We start from the raw sequence: 12202 nt of genomic DNA, 5'->3' as shown, positions 1-12202 counted from the left end.
TTGCTGCTATTTTAGTCTGAGACATACTGTCTTTGCTATGGCATGTGTCTGTACATACTAGGTATAAAGGATGTTGATGCCACTCGAAGTTGCAAATTAATGGGAGACAACTTGCAGGTTAAATGCAGATGATTGTACAGCTTTAAGTAATATATAGCAGCTTTTACTGAATTTTCAGTATAGAGATGTAATGCATTTGTAAATCAACTCCACATAAATTTTAAATCACTGATGTGATTATTAGCAGAGCTTCTTGGTTTGTGATTTGGTGAAATCAGTAAAGCATAATGCAATCATTTGGTAAATCACCCTTATAACAGATGTCAGCATTGTTTTCTTTGGAGAAGCCAGCTTAGCATTCAGGGTGCCACACTGCTGGAATTTATAACTAAATTAATGAATTGTTAAATTGCAAAAACTAACTCTTCTTTCAACAGTTTGTATTGGAAAGTTACTTACAACACACTTAAAATGAGAATCAGTAAAGAGCCAGGAAAAATCTGAAATCATTAGAGCAAACTTAAAGTTTGCTGTAAATTCAAACTTTAAACACTGTCTTTAAGTTATGAGATACCTGAAGTTGTTTAACACAACTTTAACCCTAAATTCTCCTATTTCATTTAACCTCACTGAGACTAGATTACATAAGGAAGCTTAAGAAATAGAAACCATTTGTTTAAAGTATCTGGCAGATAACTCTCAGTCATCAGGGCTGAGAGTCCTCTGGACTCCACTCAACCTGTATGGATTGTCTCTACATCTAACTTTCACCTAATTTTTTTTTGTTGTTTCATGCTCACTTTCTCAAGACTTTGCCTATTTGTCTCCCTCAGCTTTTCATGATCTTATCTTTTAAATAAATTTTTGACCTTTTCCTTTTGATAAAACCACACCGATTTCACTTCCTTGGTTTTGGTGTTCGCTGCTGACAGTGAAGCTACGCTGACTCACCTTGCATCAGCAGGGAGTATTTCCTTTGAAATTATTTAAGAATTTCATAAATCCATCTATAATTAGAAAAATGTCACTGAGCTGCGGCATTGATCCATCTGTTGTGAACATATGGGCTATACAAGCCACGAGGAACAAAGAAGCAGTACATAGAATGGAAAAGTTGTGATTTAATAATGATAAGAACTACATAACATAGGATTTGTAGTCAAGCAATATAACTGTTTTCTGATTCCTGTCTTCTGTTGTTGTTTGCTTTGCTGGTACCTCCCCCTATTGTGACACAGCTTGTTCCTTTTGGTGTTGGATGTGTGCTAGTGGTTCTGGGGTTCCTCTGCCCTGTCAGGTAACAGGTGTTAGAGAGAGCTGCACAGGGCTTTGCCCGTGCCCTCATGTCACCTCCGTCACTGTGCTGGCACTGCTCTTGTGGCAGAAATTCCTGCTCTGCTTTCCTTTCCTTCTTTATTTTTCTCCCAGTATTCAGATTTATGACACCTAGGAAGAGTAATGAACATTTTGTTCGCTTCACATGCTCCATACCTGCTCGCTGGGACGTTGAAGTGGGAGGTGATGGGTTCAGTCAGGGATCTGGCTGGCACTGCACACACTTGGGTGCAGTGCACCCTTACTGCTTATAAGATTTGATTGTGACTGCAGAAGGTTTTGCTATGAGTAGATGTAGGAAGTCAGCAGACTTAGATTGCTGAGAAATTAGCCTTCAGTTGTATTTTATCAGAGTCTTATGTTATCAGAGCATTATTCTATGTGCTTTTGGGAACTGCTGTGAAAGTGTCAGTGCTTCTTACTGGAATGGCAGGAGTGTTACCTGTTGCAGAACTGTTTGTCAGGCATGGATGAGCAGGAGCCCACATGCTTCAGTCTAGCTTACTACTGAAGCTTAAGACCTGTTAAACATATCCAGACTATTTCCATATCTTCCATGTTTTGTGGAGTCAAGCCCTGAGCTTCATCCTTCTGTGTGAGGCTGCACAGTGATCTGAGTTTATGCTTGACACTGCCTACATACATGCTGTGTTAAGCTTGGTTTAAAGCTTGTGATTTATTTGCTTGTTGGGTTGGTCCTGCTCGATGCTGTTATGTTTGCTTTTTAGCAGTAGATGCTGTGTCTGAACAGTTTGGAAAAGGAAAAAAAAACCTTAACTTTATCAGCCTGGCCATGTCTACGAGGAAAATTGCAAAAGTGCAAAAGGAAATCTTGTAATTAAATTCTTTGGTATACTAAGAAACTCGGGCCCCACCATGGGGCAGCTGTGGAAGGGCAGGGCTCAGTGCAGCAAAGCTCTTGGAGCTGGGTTCTCCAGCCTGCTGCTCAGAGTCCCCTTCTGCCTGTGTCACATGCAGAGTGCTTTGTGCAAGGAAAAGGTGCTAAACAGAAATGGTATTGATATTATTTTGTCTTGCCTCTGTTCTGTCTTGGACTGTTTAAACTTCTGAGAGCTCCTATCTCATCACCATTTTTCACCCCTTTCTTTCCTGGTGTCTTTGTTCCAGCTATATGAACCAGATGAAAGTCACCTTTCTTCATGTGCTGGGCACCATTTTGTCATTTATGTTGCATTTTTAAAAACAGCTGTAGCCATTGTCTGTCTTTCACTCCTGATCCAGAGTTTCTGGCATGTCAAATGTCTTATTAGGCCTCACTCTTCCTTTTTCAGGAGCTTCTTCTTTCCCCAGCTTGCTTATTTCGCATGGTGGGTCAGTTTCCATCTGTCTCCTGATTAGATACGCCTACACTTCCCTTTTCATGTCTCTAACCCCGTTACACACACACACAACCTCCCCCACTAAACACACTGCCAGAAAGCTTAGGAGGGTAATCTCAAAATGTTGGATTGTTAACTGAAGTGGGGGGTTGGGTTGGTTAGGTGTTGGTATTTTTTTTCCCTGCCAGTGTTTTATGTATGGATGCTGCAAAGTTTTGGAGACAAGAGTCTTTATTTCTTGTTTGTTCTGCGAAGCCCCTGGACCAAGGTTGGACCCTGGGTGCTGGGGCCAGGCTGAAGTGTTACTGCATTGGCACTGGGGCTCACAGAGCTGCCTGCTCAGGCTGTTCAGAGAATTTAAAGGTTCTCTTACCATACAACAAAAGCATAATACAATCTCTGCTTTAAGCACTGGTTTATGTGCAGAACAGGGTTAAGCCTGAAGCAGTGGTCGGAGTTTAGCAAGGGCTGGGATAGTCCCTTTCAGGTAAAGGTGGAAAACTCCAGTGCTGTTGTAACTTTGCTTGTAAATAGGTTGATGTTGTGTTAACTCATGTTTGTATGGTTCTGCAGAATAATGAGTTTTGGATGAGCCTGATTCTGTGGTGCTGAGGTCCTGCACTCCCAATGGGAATTAAGGACATTGAGTACTTTGTGGCGTAAGGGAGAATACATTCTTAATAGTCCTCTGCACACAAAATGTTTTTAGTTCACAGTATTGTTCCATTCTCTGTTTTCTCAATTTGTTGTTGAAGTAAAAGGGCAAAATGTTATCCCAAAACAGCAGATTGGATTTTTCTCAATACTTCATTTGCATATATTTGCATGTGTAATAATCCTGCCGCATGTTGTTAGGCTTTGTATAGAAGCTGAGAAATAAGTGTCGTAGCATTGAAAATATAATAATTAAAATCTTACTGAGATACTTCACTTGGTCTTTTATTTCAAACAGAGTAAATATTTTTACATAGATCTTTTCTTGTAGAGGCAACCCACTGAGCTGAGAAAATCAGGATAGTGGTTGTTTGAAAATGATTGAGCCTGCACAGTTCTCATTTGGGTCTCATGTACTTACAGAGCTTTTTGTGGGGTAATTATTTATGTGTCAAGACATGGCAAATAGAATAATATTGATATTTGAAAGATATGAAACTACTGATACTTTGGGGAGCAGTTGTGTCCGCATAATCTTTTATCCATGCTGGTGACCCACATGCAGGACCCGGCACTTGGCCTTGTGGAACCTCATTCATTGGGATTTTTACTGCTGAGGTCTCTGTACAGTTTGCTGTTGCCTGGGTATGACACCAGTGTTGGTGTTGGAGCATGGCTGTAGTGAAGTCAGGTTATTTAGTCTGGCTTCTGGACAGGTAATTGGTTTTGACTGTTTGGTGGAAGCCCTTGGCTGACACCTTCTGGCATCACTGAGAAGACAGACCAACTTGGATTAATTTAGTATAAAATCGTTTGGTGGATATCCAGCTTTTTGCCTCCATAGGCCCAGACATTTCCAGGTTGCCATTTGCTTGTCTTAGGGCTACAGGAATGATGAGAGAAAGTATTTACTGTCTGGGGTGGGATTCTCATAGAGCAGCTTTTTAAGGCTCCACTCCAGTCCTACTGTATCCTGACAGAACTTCACATGTCCTCATCCACTTGTCAGTTTTGACAATAAGTTTTCATAAATATTTCAAATATCTTTGGATTTTGGTTATCAACTTAAATCTATATTCTGTTAATGTCCACATTTTAGAAAATGACTACATATACTTTTGGCCTAAGTTTACAGTTTCAGTTTGCAGATGCATCAATATTTTCCAGATGTCGATCCCATGAGTATCAAAAACCCACCAGCAATAAGCGTGCTTTTCTTAATTACTTACAGTGACTCTTTCCAAGTGCTCACACTGGTCTGCACACTGTATGATAACGTAAACAAGACAGCAAGGTGCCGCCCTTTCAGTATATGTTGCACAGTTGTGAAAGAATGAACAGTTGCTCTCCAACTGTAAATAGTCTTAGTAGTAACTTATTTGCCAGAAGCTATTTTTGCAAATTCTTCTGTCCTAAACACCATGCAACACACCTGGGATGACCACCTGTGAAAAGGCAAAAGATAGAGTATTTTATAACATTAAAACCACGTGGAAAGTCTGCTGTGGCTATGAACAGTATGTCCTGGATCTATGCAAGGTGACTTTGGCTTTAACCCATACCCCAAAGAACAAGCACTCTTAGCACCATACTCTAATGTTGGCTCTCCTGTTCAGCTTACATTGGTGGTAAGCACTTGGTAATTTTTTTTTTTAATTAATCGAAGTAAAACATCTTGTAATTTTGGCTGTAAGGGACTGGAAATGCTAGAAATTATTTCACTTTCAGTGTCTGCAGCCTGAGTCATGTTCAAGCAGCACCAACTTGCACAGCTCCTATGAGGGAAGAACTTCTACTCATTTGGGAAGGTGAAGCAGGAACCACCTGTACCCTGACAGCCAGGTGTACAAGAACCTCGATGGACAGTGCACAAGGAGCATTTCAGGAGAAAAGGAATTTATCTGTTTCTTAAAACTGGTGCTCTACAGCCCTGGAGCTGCAGATCCAGGCTCCCAGCATATCCGAATGGAGCTGTGTCCTTGTGGCCGGGGCAGCTCTGGCTCCCGTGTGCCTGTGCCACTCTGCTCCCAGCAGAAAAGTCAGCCTGACATTCGTGCTGTGCAGGGTGATACAGTTGCACTGTTTGTGTCTTGCAGCAAGATAAGATACTGTCAGATCATTGAGGGGGCTTAATTACAAGTTAAGATAGGTCAGGAGTAGGCTGAGGGTTATTTCACAAGCTCAGAAATTAGTCTTTAGTTGCTTAATTGCCCCAGAAACCCATTCTGCACCAGGCACTGCTTTCCTTTTCTGGTAACAGTGACTTTTGTGCAGCAGAGAGGGGCATTAGGCTCAAAGTCTTATTTGTGGGCGAAGGGTACACACTCACACACTCTATATGAGGAGAGCCAAGAGTTTAATTTTAGTACAACTGAAGTCTGAAGGGTCTCGTCATTATTAGTCCAGAGAAAGTATTATTGGCATTAAAATGTTATACACATACTTCTTAGTTTATAATCCTTCCTTGAGGTTAACTTGCCCTTCTAGTGTTGCTCAGGTCTTGCAGTCGGTGGTGGTGTTCTAGGCAGGGTGGAGGTGTTACTACCTCAAGCTGTCAACAACTGGAGTCCTTCACTGGGAGGTTACTTGGTTGCTCAATTCTAAGGCTAAAAATGCTACCTTCTGTAGGCGGTGCTGTTAAAACTCAGTGCTGTATCTTCTGCTGACGTGGTTCAGCCATGATAGAGCAAGCTCTGGGGATCTGTGCATGCTGTAACAGGTAGCAGAGCCACTGCAGATGTGCACCGATGTTTTTGACTGGTCCGCATCTTCCACAGTAGAATATCATCCAAGATCATCTCCAAATCTCTCTTAGGACTGGGGTGAATTTCAATAAAATTATGATTTTGAGCCTTTGGGAAAGGGGCTGAACCGTCTTTATCCCCACTGTCTTTAACTGTGGGGATGTCACTAAAGTTAAAGATAATGCTTTGTTTGCCTGTTGTTCACTGTACCAACACTATCTATGATCGTTACTGTCAAATTCCATGGCAACTCAAAAACATTTTAAGTCATTTCTAATTGTAGTTTTGACTGTGATATATATCTTATTTGTCATCCTTTTTGCAAAGTTTTCATGAGTGCTTTCTGAAACAGTTACGTAGAAATTCTAAGTGTAATTTAGTTGGAAATTAATGTTAAAATAATAAAACTTGGGCTTTTCCTTTGCAGTAGCCCATATAGCAAGTGGGTGGCAGAGAGGAGAGACATTGAGTAGTACCATGACACTCTGCCAGGGTGCTAGGATCAAGCAGGGTTGTGGTACCGCTGGGTGTGTTTATCTGCCTTGTGCAGTTTGCAGGTGGAAGACCTGAATAAAAGAGCTAATCTAATCTCCCAGTTCCAAATGGTGTGCAGGAAGGAAGGATATTTTTCTGGGGCATGTTCAAATATTTTACAAGTATGGGAAGGCTGTGACTTTCCTGATGAGGAGTGGAAATCTGCCATACTTGAGCAGCAAACTGGTGCTAGCCAGGAGTAGAAATATGGTCCCTGGAACAACTGAAGTAATTTTTACTCCGAGCAATGCTATGTCCATGTCCCACTTTCTGCCAGCATTGAATGTGTGCAGGACAGATGAGTCTTACCCAAAGTAAGACTGCCTGAACTAAAGCGGATGTGGAGGCCTGGGTTAGCAGTGTTGGGGACTGAGGGAGGCAAAGACATGCTGATGGTGGCTGCAGCCCCTCTCAGCAGCCAAGGTGCTGCAGAAAGGGACATAGGTTTCTCTTTTCCTCTCCATCAACCTCATTTGTGAACTTGATGAGAATTTTCTTAGGTGGAGATGGCATCTTTTAAATATGTGAGTCTCTGGTGATCCTTAAGTGTGAAGGGCTTTGATATACCCCAAACCTGGAAGAGTTCATGGTCAGGTTAGATGGGGCTTGGGGCAACCTGGTCTAGTGGAAGGTGTCCCTGCCTACAGGAGCGGGGTGGAATACGATGATGTGTGAATTGCCACCCCGGTCAGTGACAGGAAGCGGTGCTGGGGTGTTGTGGCGGAGGTGCAGGTGCGGCGGTACGGGGGTGGTTCGGCCCACGTGCGGCGGGTTCGGCTCGGAGCTGCCGGGCCGCACAGCGGCGCTCCGGCCCGCAGGGGGCGCTGCGGGGCCGCGCTGGGGGCACCGAGCGGGCTGGGGGAGAAGGCGCGGGCCGCGCCGCGGGAGCTGGGGGTGGAATAACCCGGGGGAGGAGGACTCAGACACTTCTTGACTCCAGCGCTGTTTCCTGTAGGACCCCACACCCTGCTGTATGCAGAGACCTGGGGCTCGCTGTCATGAATTCAGAACACTGAGGCGTCTTTAGGTGTTTTATTTTGAAATAAGTATAAAACAAGCTGAAAGGGTTGATCCTGAGAATGTGTAGGTTTCAAGACATAAAATTTTAATCTTAAAAACCTTCTGCAGTAAGAAAATGTCTCTTTTGTTGGTTATCTCAAAAGGTCCCTATGTAAAAGGTGAAGTTATCAGGAAGATGCCTTTCAGTTCATTTATATGTGTCAAGCATTGGTGTAAAATTCATACATACGTATTTCTTCTTCTGGCTTTATATGTTGCTAAAAGATAATTTTTTTAAAAAACTGCTAAAAACTGAATTTGATATACAAGCAAAAAGATGTAGAAGATCTCCGTGAGAGGGATATTAAAACAAATAATTCTATTCTTACTGGGCATTTTTAAAAAGAAAATTAGTTATGAGATATTTTGTACCAAAGATTAATTCTAATTGTGTTTTGTGTTCTCATGAAAGGATATCAGTCAGAGGCACTAGTTCATTACGTCAAGTTCATTTTAAATTTGAAAATAAAATTTGGTGCTTTTTACTGAAATCTTGATTTTCTCCATCATATTCTTGAATAAAACCAGAAGAATTCACCAATTAAGCTATTACACAGGAATGAATTGCTGTAGGAAGGTAATATTAGGGGGGGAAAAAAGTGACAATAGTCCAGCAACAGGGGACTAAGGCAAAGAGCTGCATATGTCTCTGTTCAGAGCAGGAGCCATTCATTAACTGTGAAGATCATAAGCATCAGTTTGGAAATGCTGAGTGTGAGGCCTTGGCTCCAGAGACAAAGGAGAATGTTGCTATCATCAATTTTGCTAATCTGACAGTCCCATCTCAGTCTGATGTGGATAATATCCCAGCCAAACTGGCTCCATTCCTTATCTGTATCTGTCTGACCCAGACTCTGAGCCACAGGAGCCTAGTGGGGAAAGGAGAGCTAAGTGTCTGTGGAGGAAATGAGGCACCCTGTGTCCCAGGTGCAGGACAGGGGAGGTACCAGGTAGTCCTTGGGACCTTGGGCACCAAGCCCAGCGGATGAGAGGCTGATTACCCAGAGCCATTGATATCTGCTGTCAGGCAGCATGGAAGCAGGGAGGTTTGGATGCAGCAGATAAGGCTGTCCTGGCTGCCCAGGCTCCAGTGTTTTACTCCAGTGCTCTGGTGGACTCCCACACTGCACCAGTGACTGACTGCATGTGTGCACACACTCGTACTCTCACACCCTCTCACACTCTCTCGCACTCCCACACTATCTCTCACACACTCTTACACTCTCATTCTCATCTCACACACTTTTGCCCTGTTGGTCTCTGCAGCAGTAGGCACGTGAGCTTTCCTGGCACACAAGCTGTTCAAGGTGGTGGTATGGATTTTCTGCAGTAGGAATTGAACGGTGTGCATGAGGCTTCTGAATATAGCCAAACTGCAGAACAAGAAGTACTGACCCAGTTCAGGGAGGAGGAGGATGCAGCTGCTAGATGCAGAATCCCCTGAGCATCTGGTGTCTCCTCTGCCAGTACAAGGAGGTGTTTCTAGTGTCCCAGTCCCTTTAGTTTTCTGTGCTGTCAGCTCCACATGGTCATTACAAAACTGAGGCCTGGTAACTGGGTAATGTACTTTCTATATATTTCAAAAAAAGGAGAGCATTTTGAAAAGGGGTCCAAGTTCTGGCAGGGAATACTTCTGTACAGAACATGTCTGCGTTCAATACCCCTGAGTTACCCCTGACTGGGCAGAATGCTACGAAATCCTGCTCTTGTTTCACAGCTGGGGTTTTGGTGCTGAAGAATGCATCTATTGATGTTACTTTTGGATGACAGTTATAAGATAAGCACCTCTGTTTAATCTTCTTTTAACTTTCCCTTCAAGGTCTATTTAGAGAACCACGCTGACCCTTCTTGTAACCTTCCTTGGCCCAGCTGCAAATGTCTCCTCTATCTCTATCCTCCAGATCACCCGATGACTTTAAAAATAGGCTAGAAACATTTTCCTTAACAAGGCAGATATTCTGGCCTAAGGCACTTTCTTTTTTCTACAAGACTATGCAATCATGCATGATAGTGACCTGTCCTTACCTAGTACATGCCATTGGGAGGGATTTTGTATGGAGTCAATGCACAACTGATTCCTAGCAGTCAGGTACACACCATACCCATACATACTGTGCCATCTGGGGCCCCAGATTTGTCATAGCTGGAGCATGCTATGGGATCCCTTTTAGCCACTGTGCCAGTACTTGCTACCCAGTGAAGCCAAGGCCTGCTAGTGAGCAGCACAGTCCCGGATAACCCAGCACTGATACTGAGTCAAGACTCATCAGGGACATGCTCTGGCATGGGAGCTGTTCCTGATCCAGTAATTTTGCTGTTATTGAGAAACTATTTTCCTGTGTAGGTAAGGCCATGTACTAGAGATATCAATGCCATGGCCGTTTCAGTGTAGTGCAAAATGGAAGCCTTGCTTTTGCATGCAGGAGGCAATTACAAAATGAGTTGGAAATAAAATCCTAAGAAGTCCAAAGCTAAAATACTGAGATAGGAGTACATGAGAAACAGACTTATTTCTAGAGATTTTGAGCTCCTCATTGTGTTTGGGGTTTTCAGTTTACCTCCTCTGTTTATGAACATCCTGGCAGCTGCCTGAGCCCCTATGTTGAGAGCTGGCCCCATGTGCACAGCACAGGCTGGCACTGTGTCCTGGCTGCTGGACCCCTGCAGCCCCCCCGGAGCATTGCTGCAAACCGAGGTTAGAGCTCTGCAATCCACTGTTCTGCAGGATTGTACTCTGTCCATCACTCACGAGTGCTGTGAGGGGAGGAAGAACACTTTCAGGATCCCAAAGCCGCTCTTATCACGGCATTTGAAGAACTGCAAAATGTACCAGTTTTACCACACATCTTTATTGCATATTTATGGCGGGAACACAGAAATACTTTCTTGAATTATTTTCTAGTGATTGCAGCGGGGGCTTCTGTGCTGATTCCCGGGGCAGAGTTGACGCTCCCGTGCCACAGCCTGCGAAGGGAGCGGGAGCCGCGCGGGGCCACGTCCGGTGGGGCTGGGCGGGAGCGCTGGGACGGGGTCGCCCTTCACGGGGGGCCCCGGGGTGGGCGCAGCGCTCGCCAGACCCCCGCAGGGCCGGGCCTTGCCGGTGCCGGGGCGGTGCCGGGGCGGTGCCGGGGCGGTGCCGGGGCGGTGCCGGGGCGGTGCCTGTGCCCGCCCCCCGCAGCGGCAGGCGGGAGCGCCGTGCCCCGCCCCGTCCTGTCCTGTCCGGCCCGGCCCGGCCCGGCCCGGCCTGGCCCAGCCCAGCCCAGCGCCGGGCTCCTCGGGGCAGTGCTGGGCCAGGACGCGGTGCCGGCCCCGGCGCCCGAGGATGCGCAGCCCCCGCTGAGCGCCGCCGGCTGCCGCCCCTCGCCCGCCGCGCCCGCGCTGTCCGGCCCCACGGCGGACCATGGTGCAGCGCTTCAGCCTGCGTAGGCAGCTCTCGAAGGTGGGTGCGCCGCGGGTCCCGGCAGAGCCGCGCCCGGGCGGGGAGCGCCTCCGCCTTTGTTCGCGCCGGCATGGACACAAAGGCTCGGCCGGGGGGCGGGCGGGGGTCCGCCCGGGGCGGCTGGTACCGCAGCGATGCCGGTTATGGGGATCGGTGCAGCCTCGACGCTGGGCCAGGGGTACGTGGGAGGAGGCAGCGAACTAACGGGTGTGCCCGAGAGGTGCCTGTGAGAGCACTCACACGCGTGCTTTGTCCTGGGCAGAAGGTCCTTAGCGGTGTGAGCCGTTCCAGCGACACACCTGCAGGGACGGAGGAGCGTGCCCTGCCCTATGCAGGCTCAATAGCCCTCACTGGCAACACGGGGCTTCAGAACAAAGGAGTTGCCGTGTACGGGTTTTGCTGTTTAATAATTGAAAGTGTTCGAATTTGTTTCAGGAAGCTGCTTTAGGAGAGAGAATAGTTATCTATGTAGTCTTGCAGTTTGTCACTGAATCAATCCATTGCATGTAGTTGGAAAAACGTTTGGAAAAATCCATCCATGAATAAAAGCTGTGTAGGACACTGCAGGTACGAACGGTTCTAGAGCTGCCTGTTTGTATATCACACCATTCCCAGTGAGCAGACTTGACTCTGGATGTAGGAGTTACAGTATTGGACTCTTAAAAGGCAAGCTGAATTTTCACTTTACATTTAAGCTCTTCTTCTCTGTCCCCGCCCCCAGCTCCCGTGTGTGTATTTGTAAAGGTTTTAAAATGCAGTCATCAGAATTCTAAAATGCTGTTGTCAGCATTTAAAATAGGTCAGAATTCACATCCTGCAAACTGCCTTGGGAAAAGCTACAGCTCTGCAATAATGTGGTATCTTTCTAATTTATTTGTAATTTTTTTTTAGTATCTCCTCATCTTAAAGAAACTGTTGTGGCCATTTTCAGGGAAAAGCGAAACTTGCATCTTTTAAGGGTTTGCCTTGTTACGTGTCAAGCTGTGTCTCCAAGCGGTAGAAGTCTCCACAGACACTCTGGAGTTTAATCTTCCCCTCAAAAGACACTTGATCTAGTTAGTAATGAACTTTGTATCTAAGCTTTATTTGTGTAGGGC

General features: G+C 45.5%; 1 protein-coding gene across 5 annotated transcripts in view; it reads left to right on the top strand.

Moving 5' to 3' along the window:
- The window catches only part of TMCC1 (transmembrane and coiled-coil domain family 1), an 80863-nt gene that overhangs the window by 18673 nt on the left and 49988 nt on the right, over positions 1-12202 (top strand). Inside the window, exon 1 of one of the 5 annotated variants that reach the window (XM_069028446.1) lies at positions 10942-11105. The exons of the other annotated variants lie outside the window; for them this stretch is intronic. Within the exon in view, the coding sequence (XP_068884547.1) occupies positions 11067-11105 (39 nt within the window). The 5' untranslated portion in view covers positions 10942-11066. Of the gene's footprint in view, positions 1-10941; positions 11106-12202 lie in introns of those variants that run through there. 5 annotated transcript variants of the gene reach the window in all.

This window comes from Aphelocoma coerulescens, chromosome 12 (assembly GCF_041296385.1).
Source record: "Aphelocoma coerulescens isolate FSJ_1873_10779 chromosome 12, UR_Acoe_1.0, whole genome shotgun sequence".
Taxonomy (NCBI): Eukaryota; Metazoa; Chordata; class Aves; order Passeriformes; family Corvidae; genus Aphelocoma; species Aphelocoma coerulescens.
This window is presented reverse-complemented; position numbering and strand designations above follow the sequence as displayed.